The 21340-nt window shown below is 39.1% G+C and overlaps 1 protein-coding gene across 11 annotated transcripts in view; it reads left to right on the forward strand.

Moving 5' to 3' along the window:
• Positions 1-6790: 6790 nt before the first annotated feature.
• Positions 6791-21340, forward strand: part of Fam135a (family with sequence similarity 135 member A) — a 78869-nt gene continuing 64319 nt past the window's right edge. For 9 of the 11 annotated variants that reach the window (XM_076915137.1, XM_076915140.1, XM_034521321.2 and 6 more), the window contains exon 1: positions 20231-20324. Coding sequence is in view for 2 of the 11 variants with exons in the window: in XM_076915144.1 (XP_076771259.1) it covers positions 6965-7053 (89 nt within the window). In the remaining 9 variants the exon portion in view is untranslated. Of the gene's footprint in view, positions 7054-20230; positions 20325-21340 lie in introns of those variants that run through there. The other 2 variants (XM_076915144.1, XM_076915145.1) reach the window with 2 other exon arrangements.

Below are 21340 nucleotides of genomic sequence, written 5' to 3' on the forward strand. Positions count from 1 at the left end.
CTTGAGGGTTGGGTTTAGTTATTAACTTGCTGAGCCTCCACCCAGCTAACTATTCTAGGAAATAATTTGGTGAGTCAGGTGTTTTTATGTTCATATTTGAGCAACCAGTAATCTGCCTTGGGTGCTGCAGCTACAGGCTGAACATCCTGAAAAATCTGTCTTCAGGTTTCCAACACTTCAAAGGCTGAGTGCCTCCCACACAGAACGATACGTTGTTTGCTACAGTACCATTGTTTGTATGTTTCTCTTTTGTGCCACATCGGCTCCCGAGATTATAAAAGGTCACGTTGGCTTGCCTCAGTCTTGCTGAAGCTGTGACGGCTTGACAAGCACAAAGCCGCCTCCTGACTTTGAGAGTCTGGAAGTGAGAAAGCCAAAGTGACAGGTTATAATGAAACAAGACTGAAAAATGAGCTGTTCCTTCGCTCCTGGTAGACAAGTCGTGAGTACCGTGACGTGAGCACCGTGACCACGCGCCTCTCTGTCTAAAAAGGCTTGACTCACTGGCTCGTTTTCTTTCTGGCAGCTGGTTGTGCAAGCATGCCGAGTGGCAGACTTTTCATCACCCTTCTTCCACCAAACATGCATACAGAGAAGAACTTGGAAGCAGGGTGGAGGGTGGGGTGGGGTGGGGCTGGGGAGGAACAACAGATTAGGTACCTCCCCTATTATACAGAAGAAATCATAACAAATTCTTGCTTGCTTGAGAGGTAAGGACTCTGCTAAATTATAAAAACTCAAACATAGTTGACTTTCCTCAAGGTCAAGACACACGGAAATTTATTTTAGGAAAAACGGTTCTCCTAAAATCAAATGATAGTTAATTTTCTATCGAATTCTTTTAGCATGATAAATGTTAAGCCAAAGACAACTTGTATGTTCTGTGTATGATGATGCTCACAAAATTTCTATAATGTTGCCAATATTTCATCTTATAGCCAAGCTTTTAGACTGTGATTTTGCCCAGGGCTGAGCCAAAACTTAGATGGAGATAATTTGTTCTGAAGAATTACCATATTGCATTTGTCAAGAAGAGATAAAACTACTGGTTAAGTATATTTTGTTGGAGATACAGTAACTCTTTTAAGATTTATTTCTCTTATGTGCATGGGTATTTGCCTGAATATTTGTATGTGCATCAAGCACATGCCTGGTGCCGTTAGAGGTCAGAAGAAGGCATTAGATTCCCCTGAAACTGGAGTTATGGATGGCTGAGGTGCTGGGACACCATGTGGGTGCTAAGAATTGAACTCAGGTCCTCCCTAAGAGCAACAAAGGCTCCTAACCCTGAGCCATCTCTCCACAGCATTTTTTTTAAAAAGAAAATTATTACTACTAGCATGTGCCCTGCATAAAAAACTTATGACCGGCTTGGTTTGTACATATAGAAAAAACATACAGACGTCAACAATTGTTTGACACAGTTGTTTACCATTCTTGAAACAAAATAGTACAAAAGTTTCAAAAATGGTACAAAAGCAACATTTCAAAACCATGAGAAATAAAGAATTCCATCAAAACAGTAAAATTTATAATCTAAGCAGTATCAAGATTCAATGGCACAGTAGTGAGTGATGTTGTTAAAAGTTATAATGAGAAAAAATAATGTTTTCAGATTGGACACAGATGGTTGGAGGGCTTTCAATGTGCAGATACCTATATATATACACACATATATAAATGTATTCATTAAAAATTAATCAGATTATTGTCTGTGTAGAACTTTTTGCCATAATTTTTATTTTGACTATTCTCTTTATAAATGTATGCTCTATGTCTGAACTAATAAATATAAGGAGACCTAAGAACAACTGTTATGATAGCACAGAGAAATAAAAGATGATTAGACCTATACTGGTAAAGCAGCAAATTATTTTATATACTTACTATGTGATATAACTAAACAAAATCCTAATTTATTTGACAGAGTTGATATAAATCTGATACTCATAGTAAATACAAGGAACAAGAGGGAGGGGCCACAAAAAAGGGTTGGAGGGACCCAGAGAATAAAATCAAGAAAAAAAGCAAGGAGTTCTATTTGAGTATGATTGACATACAAAAGTCACATACACATTCATGATATAAAATGTGATATTTAAACATATAGTAAAATGACTGTGGCTACGTTATCTACATATCCAGCATTTCACATAGAATATTTTGTATATGATGAAAACACTGATGATGTAATCTCAGAAAGGTTCTAGTATATTAATTATTATTATAGCATATTAATTATTATTACCTGTAGTTACCGTGGCACATTGGAGTTCTGGGACTGATTCGGTAAAACAGAGAGATATGGTAACCTGGCACCTGTAAAAATGACCTATCTATACATCTAAGTCACAACAGTAGTGTTTATAGAATCGTGTTTAAAACAACATTGGAAGGAGTGGAAAACACTTTTAAATGGACAGCAAATTCATTATGGTTAATTCTGTCCCATACCCCCTCTTTAAATACAGGGTCTCTATGTAGATCTGGCTGGTCTGGAACCTACTATGTAGACCATACTGACCCTGAACTCACAAAGATCTACCTGCTTCTGATTCCCAAGTTCTATGTTTAAGGGTGAATACTGTAGCACGTACACACACACACACACACTCACATACCTCTAGTTGCTTAGTTTTATATTCTCTGGAGATGATACAAAAAAGAAAGCTTATCAACAAGAATACTTTCTCTTAACCTGCAAAAGCAAGCATGTGGCAAACTTCCTCTTCAAGATGTTTCTACAAATAGAATCACCCAGAAGCTGACAATTTGCTCCTGACCTAGATTAGTTCAAATTGCATTTTTGACAGAATAAATTAGAAAAGTAATTTAAATAGCCTTTCAAGACATAACTGAATTTTATTCAACAGCCATGCCACCCTGAACTTTGACCGACATGGAAGCTAAGCATGGCCAGGGCCTTTTAGGATTTGACTGGAAAATTTTAAAAACTAAATTCCTGTTTTTCATGATACTGTATGTTTTTCTTTCTCTGCACCCTAGATAATAAATTTGGCAACTCATAATACATTTCAAAAATACAAAAAAAAAAAAAAACCCAAAACAAAACCCATAAGGATAAACAAACTTGTAGCTGGCAACAAAGGAAATCAAGCCAGTGATAGCTGGAGTATAACAGTGTGATTTGATTGATGGCTGTGGCATTCTGGCTACTGTGTTCATAATGGTGGCTCCAATGTAAAACCTAGAACTGTAAGGAACTTTTCTATAGAAAATAATTTTAAATGTTTAATTTTGCATTCTATATGGACATTTGAGTTTAGAGTTGTATGCATTTTTAAGAGACTGCAAGCAACAGTTATAAATATTGTCCTAAAAACTCTATCTACTTTGGGAAAGAAATATTCAGAAGTATGGGCCTTTTCTTTTGTAAAAAGCTCTTTACAAAAATAAGCTTTCCAAACACACACATGAAGCAGCCTCTTCAGTTTATAGATCAGAAAGCTGTAAACATTTTATAAGGTCACAGATCTTAGAACACATTTCAACTTTTTAAATTAAGTAATGAATTTATGAAATGACAGAAAAGTACACAACTTCAAAAAACTCTACAACTGAAAAAGGCAAGAACACTGAATTTTGATGTTAAACAAACATGAAAATTGATACACATACCAACTACAATAGTTTTATTTGATACAGGCAAGAATGTTTTCTTTCAGGCAGATTTTAATTTATAGTAAGTTAATGTTTAAATAGTAACTTTAAATTACTTGTTGCATGACTATTTAGATAATATTCACAAATATTGTCATGCATCAAATAATGTAAAGTTGACAAACTTCATTTCCGTTAATAGTATATTTTGAATCCCTCTGTCTAGTTTCACTAGAAGTAATGTTCTTTTTTGTCCAAGTCTGACTTTTCCTTGTTATTGAATATCATTTTGAAATAGAGAAGTATTTGGAAATGCAATCAGCACATGGAAATGAAATAGACAAGAGACTCACGAAAGCATTCAATAGGACTGGGGAGTTCTAGGCTTGGTCAGTGCATCCGGAGGAGACGCAGCCAGAACCTAGATGATGAGAGTCAGATCTCTGCACCAAGGGAAAGGGGAAGTGGGCAGGAGTCTGTTTGAGCTATGGTGAAGAAGGCGGTTCATCACGCTACCTATGAAAAGCAGTCTGATGTGAGCCACAGATTCATGGTTGGAACTGTCTAGAAATAAGGCTTGAATCATAAGACCTATGAGATAGTCTCTCTGGTTCATTTGCTATTGCAAAGCTGGTGGCAATTAGCATAAATACCACATTCCAGAACGCCACAGTGAGCTCTAGGCACATGAAGAGGAGAATAAGTCATGAAGTCATGTCATTGCTGTCACTCGATACTACATAATTACACTCTACAGGAGTGATTCAGAAGTGTGGTGGTGGGAGGGGCGTCTCCTGTCTGACAACTTCTGATCCCAGCGAATGCTTTGTCACTTAGAAAACCCAAATAATTGAGTTGCAATCCAGAAGTAACTGCTTGAACCTTTTCATACCGGATTGTAAAAAGCACTCCACAGTTTCAATTGTGAAGTATCAAGGTTTCCTTGGTAATATATTATTAAAGACTATGCACATGCATTATAAAACTGCCTTTATTTTCTATAGATCCCAATCTTCTTCTTCAGTACATTCACTAAGATCAAGTAGCAAAGTCTTCTCACTCCTCACCTATCTCGTTCAACAGCCAGATGCAAGTAGCATTATTAGCTTAAAATAAATTCACTCATATACTTACTGAGACAAGTTATCACATTGTAGCCCAGGCTAGCCTCAGCCTGTCTAGTGTAGCAATTACAGCTGAAAGCCTTGAAACACAGTTGAGTGCTTTCTTTTTAACTGGAAGATTGGCATGGTCACTATCTTATACCATTTTTTTTTTCACAGAAAGACCACAGCCATTAAGTCATGGAATAACATCACAACATTGAGGATTTTCCCTTTGGACCCATAGCTGTTGTATCCCTAAAGGAAGTGCATATTCTTAAACTTTACTGTCCTCAGTCTCAGGTTTGCTGTTAAAGATATATAACTTCCCAAATTAGCTTGCCACTGTGCACTGTGGACACCCATCTTAGTAGGTATGACTCTGTCTATAAAAGACAAGAGTGATAATATGTAAATGTTATCATAAGGTAACACAGGCATCCCGATCCTGTTTAAATTTTGTCCAAAAACTGAAGGAAAGCCAATGATTAAATCACATTTAACACTTGGTTTCAAAGGACCTAAGGTACAAGGCCACATCACCACTGCCAAGTGGACAGAAAGGTTTCATTCATATTTATTCTAGCAAAATACACACAATATTTGCCATTTTTAACTATCTGAAAGCACATTATCAGTGGCATCACGTTCCCTTACATTATATTTAAGAGACACCACTCTCCTCCCAATTCATTTTTATCACAAGCTGTGGTCTCTCCTCCCCACTCATTTTATCTTGAGCCGTGTAAAAGTGTTACTGAAGTGTTACTGTTGCCGAAATTCCCAACTTTGCTTGAGTCACACACAGAAGCTTTAGCAAGCTATAAAATGCCCTGCTGGTGGCCCAACTTGAGACCCATCCCCAGGCAAGCACCAGTCCCTGACACTATTAAGGATAGTCTGTTATGCTTGCCGACAGGAGTCTAGCATGGCTGTCCTCTGAGAGGCTTCACCCAACAGATGACTCAGACAGAAGCAGAGACCTGCAGCCAAACAGAGGTTGGAGCTTGGGGACTCTTATGGAAGAACAGGAGGAAAGATTGCAATCCTGAAGGGGATAGGAACTCCACAGGAGGACCAACAAGCCTGGACCGTTGGAGCTCTGAAACACCAACCAAAGAGCATACACAGGAAGGACCTAGCCCCCCTTCCTTCAACATGTGTAGCCGATGTGCAGCTTGGTCTTCATGTGGGTCTCAAACAACTGGAGGGAGATGGAGGCTGCTATCCCAAAAGCTGTTCTCTTTATGTGGGATATGTTTGACTAGCTGGGCTGCCTTGTCCTGCCTCAGTAGGAGAGGAAGTGCCTAGCCTCACAGACTCCAGATGTTTTAGGGTGGGGGGGGGACCTCCAGGGAGGCCTCCACCTGTTTCGAGGATAGAGGGGGTGGGGGAAGGATTGTGGGAGGGGATGATCTGGAGGGGGGCATTGAGCAGGATGCAAAGTAAATAAATTAAAAAATGTTCTAGTGGGACAGTGGGAAAGAAGAAAATGAAGTTAATCAATGGAGGGCTATTTTACTTGGGCTTCTAAAGTTAATGGAACTTAAGATCTGAAAGCGTCTACTTAAGATATCATCAATCAAGAAGCTAATGGATCAGTATGCTCGCATGGCCACTGTGGGCCCCCATCAGCGACTGCTGGGGACAGCACGACCCCACTGCCCTAACAGAGGCGCAGGGCTCGGCTCTAGCCATGAAGGAGAGAAGTGGGGGAGAAAGGATGACTTCAAGGGAAAGCTCAGTCTTCAACTGTCCTTTCGTGCCTCTTGGGCCCGTCCAACTCCTGACTAGCGGTCCACACAACCCCCGACCTCCCACCACCGGCTGGGCTCGCGCTTTTTATTGACGCAAGCCTCCCGTTCTCGCGGGAACTCGGGAGCGGCGAGCCGGAGAGGGAGAACAAATCTTGAAATCTCGGTTGGCGCCCGCGGGGCCGCAGCAGTTGTGGCTCATAGGGGGGTGGGGGGCGGGACTTGGAGCCTAAGGGGGCGTGTCCTCGCCTCGGAGAGGGCGGGACGTTGCGGGAGGGGGAGGGGAGAGCACCAAGGGGCGGGGCCGCGGGCTGGGACCTGTTGAACGCAGGTAGCTTTTCCCCGGCCGGGCTCCCTCGGGACCAGGCGACTGCGCATGCTCGCCGGCAGCTCTGGGCCGGGAGCCGAGCGCCGGTGACGAACCGGCTCCGGGCTTCGCGGTGGTTGCGGGTGCTGCGATGGCGATGTGAGCGGGCCCGGGGCGGGATGGTGCGGACCTGGGTAAGGACGCCTTCCAGCCGGACGCCGAGCTCCTCCCTCATACAGGCGCCAACCGAGGCCGTGCGGGTTGAGAGGTGAGCCCTTCGCTGCCCGTGCGACTCCCGGCCCCGCGACCCGGGCCAGGTCCATCTCCCCCGAGGGGCCGGACAGGAAGCGGCCTCCTTGCCTCGTCCGCCTCTGGCGCCCTGGCCTCAGTCGGAGCCCGGTCCTGGGCCCGCTGAAGGTCGGCGGGGACGCGAGGGGCGCGGCGCGCAGGCGGGTACTCCCGGCCGGCCCTTGCCGCACGTCGCGCCCGGTGTCCAGCCCGCTCTCCGTCCCGCTCCATCGTCGCCGCCTGGCCCTTCGACCCTCATTCGCTTCCACCGCGCCCGTGTGCCCTTCGGCCCCGGTGGTCCCTCGATGTCGGTCCAGCTCTACGCTGGTTGCTTCCCTCGAGTGTGCATCCCCAGTCGATAACCTCTCGGCCCTCGCTGACCAGTTTTCTCGCTTTTAGCACAATTTTTCCCCCTTTGGCACATCATTCTAGCTCTTTTGTTAGTTACTGACTTGTGGGAGGGTGGGCTTTTTGGCTTTTTGCTCGTTTTGTTTTTGTTGGGCTCAAGCATCCCTTTGCTCTAGTGTTCTTTCTGTGTTTGTGTTCAGCTTTGCGTCAGAGGCCCTCGATCTCTTACCTCTCTTTTGGTACTTCCCCTTGCTTTCTGTCCAGTAGCTCCTAACCTTCATACCGAACCGATTTCAGTTCTTTAATGTGGATGTTTTGTTTTTGAATCCATAAAACTCCCTTTTCCTATTGGTATGGTTGGAGCCTCTTCATTCAGTCCGTGTTTTACTTTTTATTACATCCCTAAAGAGTTGTAACAACCTCTTGTCCCTTCTGCTTTCAACATAAGCTAGGGGTATGCCTCGTATTCCTAGGGAAGCTTCCAGAGCAATCAGTTTCTTCATCTTTCTTCACCAGAAATTATCTAAAGAATGGCAGTTCACTTTATTGGATCTTTAAGAATTACATGTACCAGTCATGTTGTGAGAAACAATCTGGCCATTTATAAAGACTTAGTAACAGTTGTCCAGGAACAAATCTGAAATGAAATCTAACAAAAATTGCTATATAAAATGTATTGATTTGGTCTTTTGCTCTATCACGATTACGGTTGGTTATATCATTTTGAGCCTGTTCTATTTAATAAATTCATACAGTTTCTACTAACAAGAGTAGGATACCTACTCATTGAGGAAGAACGGAGAAATAAGTATCAATCTTGATTTGGGCAAAAGAACAATACATTTGGGAGTATCCCTCCATTTTGAGTTAAGTCTAATTTAAATGAAACTGATGTTTCTGTTAATAATGATGTAGTATCATATTCTGGAGGCATCTGCTGAGGTAATTATTTTCAGTAAAGTTTGCCTTTATTTTAGGGTTGAAGACCAACTGGATTATGTATTTCATTCTGGAATCTCACAGCAGCCTACAAACAATAAGTTCTTCCTTGTGTTATCTATGCCAGGTAGGACTTACATTTTTTTCTATTTCTGTTTCAAGAAGAAAAATACCAAAGCAGGGAAAAAAAGATGTAGTTTCTTGTTCAAAGTGACTTACAAGTAAAAAGTAGAAGAATCCAGTGCTATTAAACTACATTTCTCTGAAAAGCGCTAGCATGTGTGATGAAATGAACTTTTCCTATAGTTTCCATTTTAAATGCTTTTTCAAATGCAAATAAATTACTGCTATTTCTCAAAGATGTTTGCTCTCCTTTAAAAACCAGTCTCTTGTAGGGAAAAATCCATTAGAAGGTCACCATCTACAAATTCTTAGTGTTATAGTCAGCTACTTTTATGTTTTTTGAAATGAAATAAGAGATCTATGTTATACAGCAGGCTCACGAGTAAATGTGGAAAGATTGGAACCCAGAGCATAACTTAGTAGTAGTCTGAAGAAGCCATTTAACCTCTCCCTCAGTGTCTCCACCTGTAAACTGTAGGAGTAATGCTGGCAACCCAGTAATCTAGCTGTGATCACCCCTCACTTAAACATGTTTAGGGCCACCACAGACAAAAATTACCACATAAATACATAATTTTTGTTTGTTTAATTATAGACTAGCAACAATAAAGTTACTAGTACTTAAATCCTTTAAGATCAAGCTAAACAGATTGATGTCTTTTTTTAATATCATATTTCTGTGTACTATATCTAGTAGAATAGTAGTGGACTATGAGCGAGCTTAGATTAGTTAATGTTCAGACACAATGAGCAGGCATTGGACCATTCAATACGTGACAGAGACGGACACTTTGTTTGCCAGGAGTCAGTCCTGAAAGGAACTGTAAGAGTTAGTTCTATCTTTAGTGACTCTCTAGTTTTCTGTTGTCTTTTATGTTCACTTTAGTTTATATAAACTAGAGCCCCTTGGGACTCAGGGGTCACAAGAGATTGTTTAGGAGATATAAAAGGCAAGGACTTCCTTTGTTTTTGTATTGAGGTATTGAGGAAAAAAACTACTTAGTGAACTTTGTGATGTGTACATGTGTTTGTTTAAGTGAGTGGAGATAAAGCATAGAGCTTTAAAGTGAGTAGGTCAGTTTGTTCTGAGTGTCAGGAAGAAGTTAGGGAATGAGTAGGAACCAGATGCAGAGTTGTGATACAGAGAGCATTCTTACTGGATCCAGAAGATTTCAAAAAAGTTACAGTGTACATGTTTGTAGGCTGCATGTTTTCAAGAGTTTAGTTAGGCACCTCTACCGTGGTTGCATATTTTAAGGATTTTCAGTTTTTAACATGCACCTATGTGTCCAGTTATTGAGGGTATACTAAATGTAAAATTTAACTTCTTTAATAGAAATATAGAAATACAAAGGTGCCAGGTATACTGTGTCATTAAAGGGTATCTCCTATTTAAATAAAATTCTTACCCAGTTCATGTTTTTATGAAGCCAACTTTGTGAATTATCTCTCAACCAAGAAAGAGTTCTAAGAAAATTATAGTGTGTATTTTTATAGAGTTCTATCACACCAACCATAATACAGAAATTATTTCTAAAGTATCTTGTGAATATAGAAGTCTGGGTTTGACCAAATGCAGTGGGTTCTCAGTAGGCATTTAGAACATTTCTGTTAAGTCTTACTCACATCTTTAAGCAACAGTTAGTTTAGATTGCCCTAGAACTGGTGTTCCCCATTGAATCATCTGCAGGTTATACTATAGAAAGCAAGTGAATCATTCCTCATTATTGTTAGAACATTGGTGACGGTCACACGTCGTGATCATGATGTGTACAAGGGGCAGTAAGTTATAGACTTGGAAGTTACTCCCTCTTCATGTCTAAGGAACAAAGTCAGGGATCATCACCGGGGTAAGACCATGGAAGCTTTGTGCTCTGTCCCTTTTATCTTATGGAATTGACAGCTCCAGATTTTCACACTGTCCTTATCCTTACTTAGCTTTAAGACATAAAAGGAGTGCCCAATTCAGGTGGACAGAGTTAGAATGCAGGCTTTCCCCAGATCCTTTATGTAAAATTCATGACTACTTTGCCATATAGTAATATAATGCTTGTAGGAGAGTTCTGAAATAGCCCTCATACAGGTGAGCAGGGGAAAATGTTAGAAGTGAAAGCAATTAAAAAAAATTCTTTAAGTTTGTAATTGAAATCTTCCGTTGTTTATTTCCCTCAGCCTTTTCAAAAATTTTCATTGGATTTTAATTGGACTTAATCATTCTCCATTTAAAGTCATGTGTCCTATAAGTGAAGATATTGTCAGGCTGTATACTTGAAAATTATAACTAGTTTTACTTGATCTATATTGTTTGGAGTAGATGTTTTCTCAAACAATATTTAAAAATTATAATAAAAGTTCCACTGTTAGCTATTTATTGTGTATCATACACCAAATACCACATTTAGTGCTTTGTGTGCATTCCTTTGTGAGCATTAGTTTCTCAGATAGGCATTAGAAAATGATTTCCCCTTGAGAAAACAGATTTAAGTCCGAATTAGAATCCAGGTCTGATACCAAAGTTGGTCGTGGAATAGTAACTACAAGGAAGTGTAGGATGTCAAGAAGACAATATTTCTTACAATAGTTTTCTTTACTCTGGTTCTGAGTCTTGTTTTCTGTTGAGATAAAAAAAAAAAAAAAAACAAAAAAAAAAAAACAAAAAAAAAAACAATTTGGTTTTCTTTCAAGCACTGTTAAACAGATCATTGAACTGTGAATCTGTAGACTTTTGTAACTTCAGTCCTTCTGAAGTCTTAAAGGTTTATAGTGGAGTGACATATTGAACAGCATCTGTCCTGTGCTGTTAGGGTAATTCTCTCTCCCTCACTGCTCTTCAGTAGCCTGTGGTTCCTCTCTGTTCCTGTGTGAATTGTGCACATCCCCTTCTGACAAATCTTCTCTGATGTATCACTTTGCCCCCCCTCTATTAGACATCACTTTCAAACATGGCTGCTTCCTTCTACAAACTAACCTTACCTTCACTGTTAGGGATTAAAGGTGTGTACTAAGGGCATGTCTGTGTTCCAGCCAAATCAGACAGACTGTAATCCAGGGCGTGATTGCAATCTGGCCAGATCATACCTTTAGATGTGACCCCTTGCTACAGCAGCCATGTTGCTGGATTAGAATTTCTGTACTTTAATGTATCCTTAAAAAGTTTGTATGAACTGGTTTTAATAAATCCCATGTTCCTATTATCCAAATGATAGTTATTATCCAAATGATAGTAGGGTTTTCCATTGTCATATAAAAAGCTCATTGTTCACTCCATTCTCATGTACAGAAGGAAACATGGACAGACTCTCAGGATAACTAATGCTTCCTACTGGTTTTTATTTGTCCTTTTTTATGCTATTGACAGTTTTCTAATATCAACAAAAAAGTGTTCCTTTTGTTGATTTTTAAAAAGAATGCCTACCTATATAAATGTCAGTTCTAATATTGGTAATGATACATTTTCTTTTTAATAGTCAGCTGTATAAACACAAGCTTTAAAGAAACCAGAAGGGACAATCTCTTCAAAGTATGCTGTTGTTTGTAACTGTAGATGTGAGCACTTTAAAGTTTTCATAGGAAATACTGTTGAGTACATGGGAGACTGAACATAGTTAATTTAGTAAGTGTAGTTTTTCCCATTAGTGTTTCTTCCCGTTTTTTCCTCTGGTGGGCACATTTATCTGTGGCTTCATGATCATTAATTGTTATTTACGAGTGTGGATTTTAGAGTATTGTAAGTGCAAATACAGGCAGTGGGGATGAACACAGTCTTTGTCTTTTTTCATTAATTCCTTTCTGTTTGGGCTTGGAATAGTTACAGGAACATTCTGTGTTCCTGGAAAACTTAATTTTCAGACTTATAGGAGAAATAAATCAAATAGCATAATTAAAGCGGCTAGCGTAGGAGTTGCTGCACAAGTCATAAGTGCCTGTATTTGCTTTTATTTCACTCTGCGGTTTGCTCTCTATTTGATATCACCCAACGATGGAGAACAAAGCTTTCCAGAAACATATGTCTGTCAAATTATTCTTCCCTTTCCTCTCAAAGGTCTGTCCTCGCTCCCTTTCCCAAAGAAGAGAGTCTAATTCTCTATTTTTAATTTTGTGTAATTCATGCAGTATGCAAGTGCCTGGTAAAATGCTAAATTTAGAGTTTACTTTGAGAAGTGAGGAATGCCAGCAAATAATTCTAGATAGACAATTTTCCCTGCTTAACTTGTTCTATTTAATGGGACAACTCAAATAAGCTCGGGTGAGCCGCTTTTTTTCAGTGAGTGGCGTTCCTGTTGAGGGTATGTCCATGCAAATGATTCTGAGTAAAGAGTTAAAAGCTTTCTAGGTGGTGGTGATCCTTAGAGGCTGGTACTTGCCAGGTGGCTGGGCCATTTAGAGCAGGCTATGATCCAGTACTGAGCATGGGTCACCCAGCAAGAACTAATAAAGATGGGTAGGGTGTCATGGCCTCAGCCACCCAGAAAAGGAACTGCATATAAACCTAAGAAATAAAGACTTGCTCAGATATTCACAATCAGCCAGCCAGTGCATACTTAATCACATGACTAGAATTTACACCCGATAGCAGACTTGATACAAACCCTGAAAATCCAGATGTCACCAGCTGATTGTCTTTAGTATAAATACTGTGGTTATGTCTTGGTCAGGATTAGCTTAAGCAGCTATGTAAATGTAGAGTTCTGACTTTAGATTGAAGTTTAGGAAAGCTAAGCATTCCTTTCACCATGAGGACCATCTTTCTACTTCCTGGTGGGATACAAACAGGATTATTAAAAAGAACTTAGTGTTACAAGAAACAGCATTCTGAAGTCTTGTTGGCTTCCTCCTATTTAAGGCCTCCTATTTATTTCTTTAGAGAAACCCAAGGAAATTGACATGGCTTTTATATTTACTGCTATTATATGCATTGAGGTAACCCCATTCTAACCTCATTTTAAAAATCTCTATCATATTTCTAACTGACATACTTAAATTTAGCTGCATTTTAGATAGTCTTCTATTGTTGGTTGTAATTCCCAAATGTTAATCTCCGTCCCCAGTTATCTATTACAGTGAATGAATCTGCTGTTCTTTCCTTTGATATCAGTTTCCATGTCTGTCATAATGTGAGCCTCTTACTATGGTGAATAAGAAGATCTAATAGCAGTATGGCTCCTTAAAGTGATGTTTAACTATGTTTAACAGTATTGAGCTAGGGAAAAAAATGAACGTTTAGACAGTACTGGAGGGAAAAGTGTTGCAGGAGGTGTAGGATAAAACGGCATGGCCCTAGCTCCGCCCATCAGCTATGTGGAGTCCATACCCCAAACCAAGGGAATACCCACCACCCCCGTGCAGTAGATATAACAATTCTAGTACCCAGTAGAAATGAGACTCTTAAAGCTTAAAGATTATCCAGTGGATGGGTACATATACATATATATATCCATACTCAATATACAAGCAAATACTCAATATACAAGATGCCCACACAATTAGAATTGTTACTCAATATCTAACCTTCTGATATGTTTAGTTACTGCTAGAGACCCGTACATCTTCCTCCATCTTGCTTCTCCTCCTCTTTCTCTTTCCTACCTCTTCTTTTCTTCTCCCAACTCCTCACTCCGCCTACCTCTTCTACTGCCCAGTCACAGAGCTTTACTGCAAATATGATGGGCAGGAAAATATCCTGCCACAGAGAAGTGTTTCTTGTTTTATGAGAAAATGAATACTACATACTAACAAGGAGCCTTTTAAGAAGTTGTTTGCTTGTTTGCTTGTTTGTTTGTTTGTTTTCTGTAGGTGATATCATTTGGGTGTCATTGTTGAACTGTAACTATTACGGGTTCTGATCCCATTTGTCTTATAGTTCCTAAATTATAAGTAGAAGGTGTTAGCTCCCTCTTTAGCGGAAGGTGGCCCCTATATTCCTTGGCTGACAAGGAGTATGGCATCTCTAATTTGTTCAACTACTTTTCCATCTGCCTTAGTAAACAGAACATCCCAAGGGTGTCTGTTATCCTACAGCAGAAGAGTTAAGGGTACTTCTTGATTTCTGTGAGAGCAGTTCATTCTGTGGTCTCAGTTCATCTTGGGGAACTCTGAGCTTGCCTTGTACTTTCAGGTGCTTCCACATTTATGATATTCTAAAGCACTGAGGACTGTTGAGTTGAGGGTATTTTAGGATCAGTGTGGATGATGTAGGAGCATTTCTTGCATTTTTCCAAGGTCCATCCTTGGCATTTATTTATTGCTAATAGCTGTCTCAGCTGCTTTAATGGACAGTTGCTATCTTTGTATCCTTAAAAGCTATGCATGGCAGTACCATGTGCTATGTTAATACTACTTCTGGGGCAGTTTGTGTATACACAGTAGCCACTGAAAGAGACAGCTTAGTATGAATAGACTGATGTACAGTAGAAGTTTGTGAGGGCATGTAATTTAAAATGTTCTAGTAACCATGTATCATAAACACAAATGAAATTAGTTTTGAGGACTGTTGAGATGGTTCAGCAGATGAAGATACTTGCTCCTAATCTGTTGACCTAAAACCCACACAGTAAAAGGAAAGAATCTACCCCTGCAAGTTGTGCTATGACCTTCTCATGCATGCTGTCACTGTGTGCCCCTGAAGATTAAATAAATATAAATTCTGAAAAAAGTGGGGAAACAGGTAAAATTAATTTATTAATGTTCAAAATGCTACTTGAAATAATATAAGTTCTGGAGAGATGGCTTGGTGGTTAGGAATACTTGCTATTCTTGCAGAGGACTAGTGTTTGGTTGCCAGCACCCATATCAGGCAGCTCACAGCCACTAGGAAATCTGGCCCCTGTGGGCACCCCTACACATACCCATAAATACATATAAATCAAAAGTTTTAAATATTTTTAAAAAGACATATTGTGATTGATAGTTTTATGTCAACTTGGCACAAGTTAGAGTTATCTTAAGGAGGAAACCTTAATTGGAGGAAAAAAACAACGCCTTCATAAGAAGGTATTTCTTAATTAGGGATTAATGAGGGAGGACGCAGGCCATTGTGGATGTGGTCATCCCTAAGCTGGTTGTCCCAGGTTCTGTAAGAAAGCAGGCTGAGTAATTCATGGAAAGCCAGTAAGCAGCACCCTTCCATGGTCTCTGTATCAACTCCTGCCTCAGGTCCTGTCCTGTTTGAGTTCAATTGAGAGATCTCCTGCCCTGTCTCCTGAGTGTTGGGATTAAAGGTGTACATCACTATGCCCAGGACTAATGTTTTTAATGCTCTACATAGAATATTTAAAATAGTACTTCTGTCAGCACAGTAAAGCTGTGCTTAGTAGGGAAATATTTTACATGGCTTCTGTGTTAGATTGAAATTTAATTAAGAAATCAGTTCCTCAATCACACTAAGATAGTTTTTGTTGTGGTGTCCATGTTGGACACAGCATTTCAGAAAGAACAAGGATGACTTTCAGATTCATCACTGATTTTTTTTTTCTTTTGGAGAAAACTAACTTTTCCTGAGGTATTACAAGGTAATTTTTCCTCTGCTTATTAGCTTTGCTTGGTAGGGATGGGCCTTTCAGCATTGATGTCTCACTGAGCATCAGTCATCTCCATGTCTGCATTGGGATTTGTAGATAGCTTAGCTGAATTATCTGATGGTGATTTAGGAAGTGGAGCAGAACGGATTTCTGTTTGATTGGCCTCCAGATTATTGAGTTTTATATTGTTTTGCCAGGGCTACAAGGGTAAACCATTTAGTCTCACATAAGTCAGCTAATTCTGATAATGTCAGAAGCCATAGTTAAATCCATGAACTCTGAGCCAGCCCTAGACTATTGAAAAGGCAGTGAAGCTCATGGCTTGTGACTGCAGAATGGTTGCAATGGAGAATTCCCTGTTACATAACTGTGGTACAAGGAAAGACGTCTTTTCTGACAGTTTTGTTAGTTCTTGAGAAAGGACAGACCAGGATTTTTCTTGTGAGTCATGTAAAAAATCTGAATAAATTAGAAGTCAGTATGTTAGTCCATAGAATGAACTTATACATTTTGAATTTGGTTTACAGTACACAAGTTTTTGATCTTGATTTTTAGTGAGTTAATAGCATTTAAAAGTATGATTTCACCTTAAGTGGGGGAAAATCTTCCAGCTTCATTTTGGGAATTTTGAGCCATCAGTGATTGCTACCAAGGGGTGGACTGGAGATGACAGAAAATGTCTGATTCCTCTTGCAGAGAGCCAGCGAGGATTGATGGAGCCATGCAGCATTTCATAGATGGGAAAAGACAAGAGAATCACAATCATGCTCACTAACCCTGAGAATCCTCAGTTTTCTTTCTTCTTTCACCCTTTACCTTTTCCTTAGTTCTTTTGTTATTTTTTTCCTAAACAATTCATAAAAGTAAAAACACCTGTGCATTTGAGGGTGACTGTGAAAGTCACAGTGATTTTGTAAGCATCATTTACATTTGTACATATATATGTATATTTCTCTTTAAGGTTTCTCAATGAAAAGGAAAGGATTTAAGACAGAGACAGCAACAATGTAGCAAAAAGCATAGTAGGGTATAGGAACTGGAGCAGATGGGGGTTCTGAACATACACTAATAAAGTAACTTATTTGTCAGTGCCTGTCTTCAACATATCCATATCTTATCACCTTCCTCCAAATTGGTTTATTTTAAACAAAAGAAAAATAATGGTTTCTATTTATGAAATAGTTAATGTTAATGTCTTAAATATTCTCTAAAATTAAAATTTGAGTTCCTCCCATGTGTCTGGCTATACAAGTATGAACCAGTAAATAGAGTTACCAGAACTTCCTACTTTTACAGAGGTTTATATTTAAGATATAAGAAAGGGTAATTAATAGCTAATGTTTACAACCGCATTATTTGGAGGAAGAAGTAGAGAGATTGTGAATTTAGGACCAGCTTGGGCTATGTAGCAACCTAGTTTTTAAAAGGTAGTGGGTAAAGTCTTCAACATTTTAAAGGGACATAAGTGCTTAGGAACAGATAGGGTGTGGCTGAAGCAGGTAGATAATGTGGCCAGGGCAGGCCTAGTTGAGAAGTTGGTATTTAAGTCTAGCCCAAGAGAAGGTAAAAGAGTGAGTCATGTCCATAGCTGGATGGAGGAGAGCGCCAGAGAAAAATGAACACGAGGACTTGGGGGCCATCAGCTGTGTTTGGGAAATAGAAAGGAATTAAGTATGACTAGAGTGGGCGGGTTGCTAAGAGATGAGGTCAGAGAAGTTATGAAAGATCCACATACAAGGGTATAGATTAAGTCTATTACTGTACTGAAGAATCATAAGACGAAAGGACTGAGCAGTGTCTAAGCAGCTAAGACACTCAGGAGCCCAGAATCTTTCTCTTCTTTGGCCAGTCTTTAAAGAGTTTTGTCCTAATCTGTGTGATCAAAACTAGACCACTGTCAAGAAGGTATTCTTGCCTAGAAAAGTGATGGAAAGTAAACTTAAGGGCAGAGAATTTCCTTTTAAACAAATTAGATCATTGCTGCATGCTTCATATCGATTTATATTCCATGAGTGCAGTCAGTTGACCACATTCCATGGACAGGGTAACTTGGCATCAAGAGAGATTGAGAAATAGTCTCAGGCTTGGTGACCATTTGGCTTGGGAAGGAAAAAAGAAATGACATGTGTCTGCTATTCTAGCATTCACATGTGTAACCTATCAAAAACATGACCTCCTTTCCTATAAAGAAAAACCAAAAAGAAAATAAGAGCCTTCTATGTGTTGCATTGATCCTAAGTCACCGAGAGCTCTGCAAGGCCAGATAACCTAAAAATCAAACACCTGTCTGTTCCACCCCTGTCCCTCCTGCACTTGCCAGTGAAATCAGAAATAAAATAGTAGAAGGACTCCCAATTGGGAAAAGAAACAGTAGAAAACACTTTGTAGCTGAGAGCAATGCTGGACTGGAATGATGGCGTTACCATGTCCTGGCAGTGCAGGGATGCCGCAGTTCTGGTTTCAGATGGGAACACGTAGGTTCATTGCATTAGGAGCCCTCTAATGGCTCTGTGGATCCTCCTTCCTTGTATTAACCTCCTTAGAGCCACATTAACACTCAAGTTGAAAGCTTGCCCCTTTGAAAGATACAGTTTTCATACCATCTACAACTTCCTACTGTTGTAGATTCTATAGCTTGCAAGTTACAAAGTCACAGGTTTTTACAGGCCATTTCTTTGGTAAATGTTGTTTTGTTAATTAAAAAAATAGGATTTTGTGGGGTTTTTTTTTCCTGTTATATTTTCTGTGTCAGTGGCTTGCTGAACTTCTTTTGTGGATGTGGCTTAAATGCTTGTGCTTCAGATACACTTACTTCATTTTAATAGCTTTATTTCAGTGAGATTCAACTTTATGTCTCATTTGAGTGGCCATTATTTTTAAATCATATGTAATAACAGGCAGTTTGTAGGATGGCAACACCCTTAGCTAATGTTAACTTGTTATGTCAAGAATCTTTAGAATTCCTTTGAGAAAGGAATTCTGATATGGTATATTAAAGTACTTGAGTGCAAGTCCTTAGTTTCTGCCATTCTGTTTCCTTCCGTCTTTGCTTACAAAGTAACCAAAGAGAGCCACCAACACAACCAGTGTTGTGATTGTTTTCAGCTCCTTTTCTGGGGCTCTGCATTTAGAGGGATACCTAGTTCTGGAGGTAAACTTTTTATCAGTTAGCTCTGTGTAAGAGACTCTCAGTATTTTGTAGTATGTGTCTTTGTTGCCTGGTATGTAAGCTAATGTCATGCATCTTAAGATTTTGTTGCAAATGCATCCTACTTTTGGTATATATTGGTTCATGTTTTAAGGTTCTATTAAAACTGTACCTACTTCCCAATGCTTTACATAAGAAATGCTCAATAGGGACCCCAAAATGAAAGGAGCTTAAAAGAGATCAGAATTTATCTCTTGCCCCTGTAGTGGGCCTATTACTGTTTGCTATGAGATGAGTGCTATCTATGTTTTAAAGGAAAAGAAGACAACATCTTGGGACTGAAGTCCTAAAGACTTACTGTACCTTTGTACTATACTATATGTGCTTCCTGCTTTTCTTGTGATTACTGGGCCCACTGGCACCCAGAACTGATCTCATTTCTATGAAATGGGGAGTCTCTTATCTAAAGATAGTTTAATGTGACCTATATTAACCCTTATCATAATTGATGAGGTAACTAAAGTAGTAGCCTTAGGACTTGGCATAGTCTATATCTTCATGACAGAAGAAAAACAATGAAGAGTGAACATGGTCCTCATTTTAATGTTTTTGAAACCTAACACAGTTACATTCAAGTCAGAAGTTTTTTCATCTAAATATTTGAACTGTAAGAAAAACTATAGCATAGTCAGGCAGTGTTTTGTCATTATTTTAAATAGTATATTTTATATATACATGTCTGTATGAAATACATGAAATTTTAAACTCACTACTTAGTTATTTTAAATGAAGAGTTCTGTATCTTAAAAATTATGATAGGTCTCCAATGTTTTAGGTGTTCATTGAGAAGTGTTTTTGAACCACTGAACTAAGAAAATACTCTATATTGTATTGTGTAGTCTACATAAGTGACTCCTTAATAGAAATACAGAATAGTTAATGATGAAGTTATTATAATGTATCCCCAAGCCTTATGGAGGATCTAAGTCCTGTGTGTAAATTGTGAATGTTAAATAATGAAACATGGATATTTTAAAGATAGATTTTGTATCTGTGGTTTTATTTTATTGTTTCTTTCTCATAGGGGGCACAATATATTTTTAACAACAAGAATCAGTAACTGGAAATACAAGGTTCGTTATTTAATAATGTAAAATGAAGATCTGATCAGCAGAGGTAAGCATATGGCATTTCTTTTGCACTTCATCATAGGTTAGAATGGTTGCTGAATTTCAGGGAAGTAGTTTTTCAAGAGCTGTGTAGGCTTAGAGATTTTACTATGCTTGCTATTGAGTTACTTGCTATGGTGCCAAAATGTTGGGGGAAGATATTGGACTCAACAATCAGAGACAAAGATGGGCTATACTCACAGCAGTTGGGCTAGAGGGCCAGGTAGCATCACATAGCAACGAAGTAGAGGAGAGGAGAGGAGGGGAACTCTAAGCTAAAGAATCCTGGAACTTTGATAATGGACAGTCTACCCGCCTGTTTCTGTTTGGGAAAACTTTGTTGTGTAGAATAAAGTCTTTATTGTGTAGAGCAAAGAGTAGAATCTACTCCCTTCTCTAGCGTGAGACACTGTTGCTGGCTTTCAAGATGACCATGAAGAGATAGCCTGGAACAAAGGCTGTTAGAGTCCTTGCCTTAGTAAGAGGTGTAGAGATACGAGAAATCAGTAGAGGATTATTTCCAAACATTTATCTTCTCTAACTTGCTCTTCAAAATATGTGCTCTTGGTATGGATTTTTGTTAGCTCTCTAAATAGTGAAGATAGAAACCGCTGAAGCACTAATATGAGGTAGCCCTTTAAACTACACCATGCCCACAGGATAATAGTTACAGTTAAAATAACGTCATTTACACTTACTGGCTTAAATGTTCTTCAGAAGCTGATCGAAATAAGCAGATTAGAAAAACATACGAGCCATTGATACCAGTTTTACATGTGTGTGTGTGTGTGTGTGTGTGTGTGCTAATACACACATACAAAACTATTTTTCAGTGTGTATGTGAATGTCTTAATTTTCACTTGCTTGTGCACCTTTTACTTTAACTTCTATGAGAATGAATGCCTTAGGTTTTTATAATGAGAAGGATTTTTTTTAATTCAAAGGTGCTTTGTTCTTTAAGAAATGTTTTCTTCATTTAACAAAAATATTCATGGATTATCATATGGATGTAATCGGGGGAAA

This window comes from Arvicanthis niloticus, chromosome 17, assembly GCF_011762505.2.
Source record: "Arvicanthis niloticus isolate mArvNil1 chromosome 17, mArvNil1.pat.X, whole genome shotgun sequence".
NCBI classification, from domain to species: domain Eukaryota; kingdom Metazoa; phylum Chordata; class Mammalia; order Rodentia; family Muridae; genus Arvicanthis; species Arvicanthis niloticus.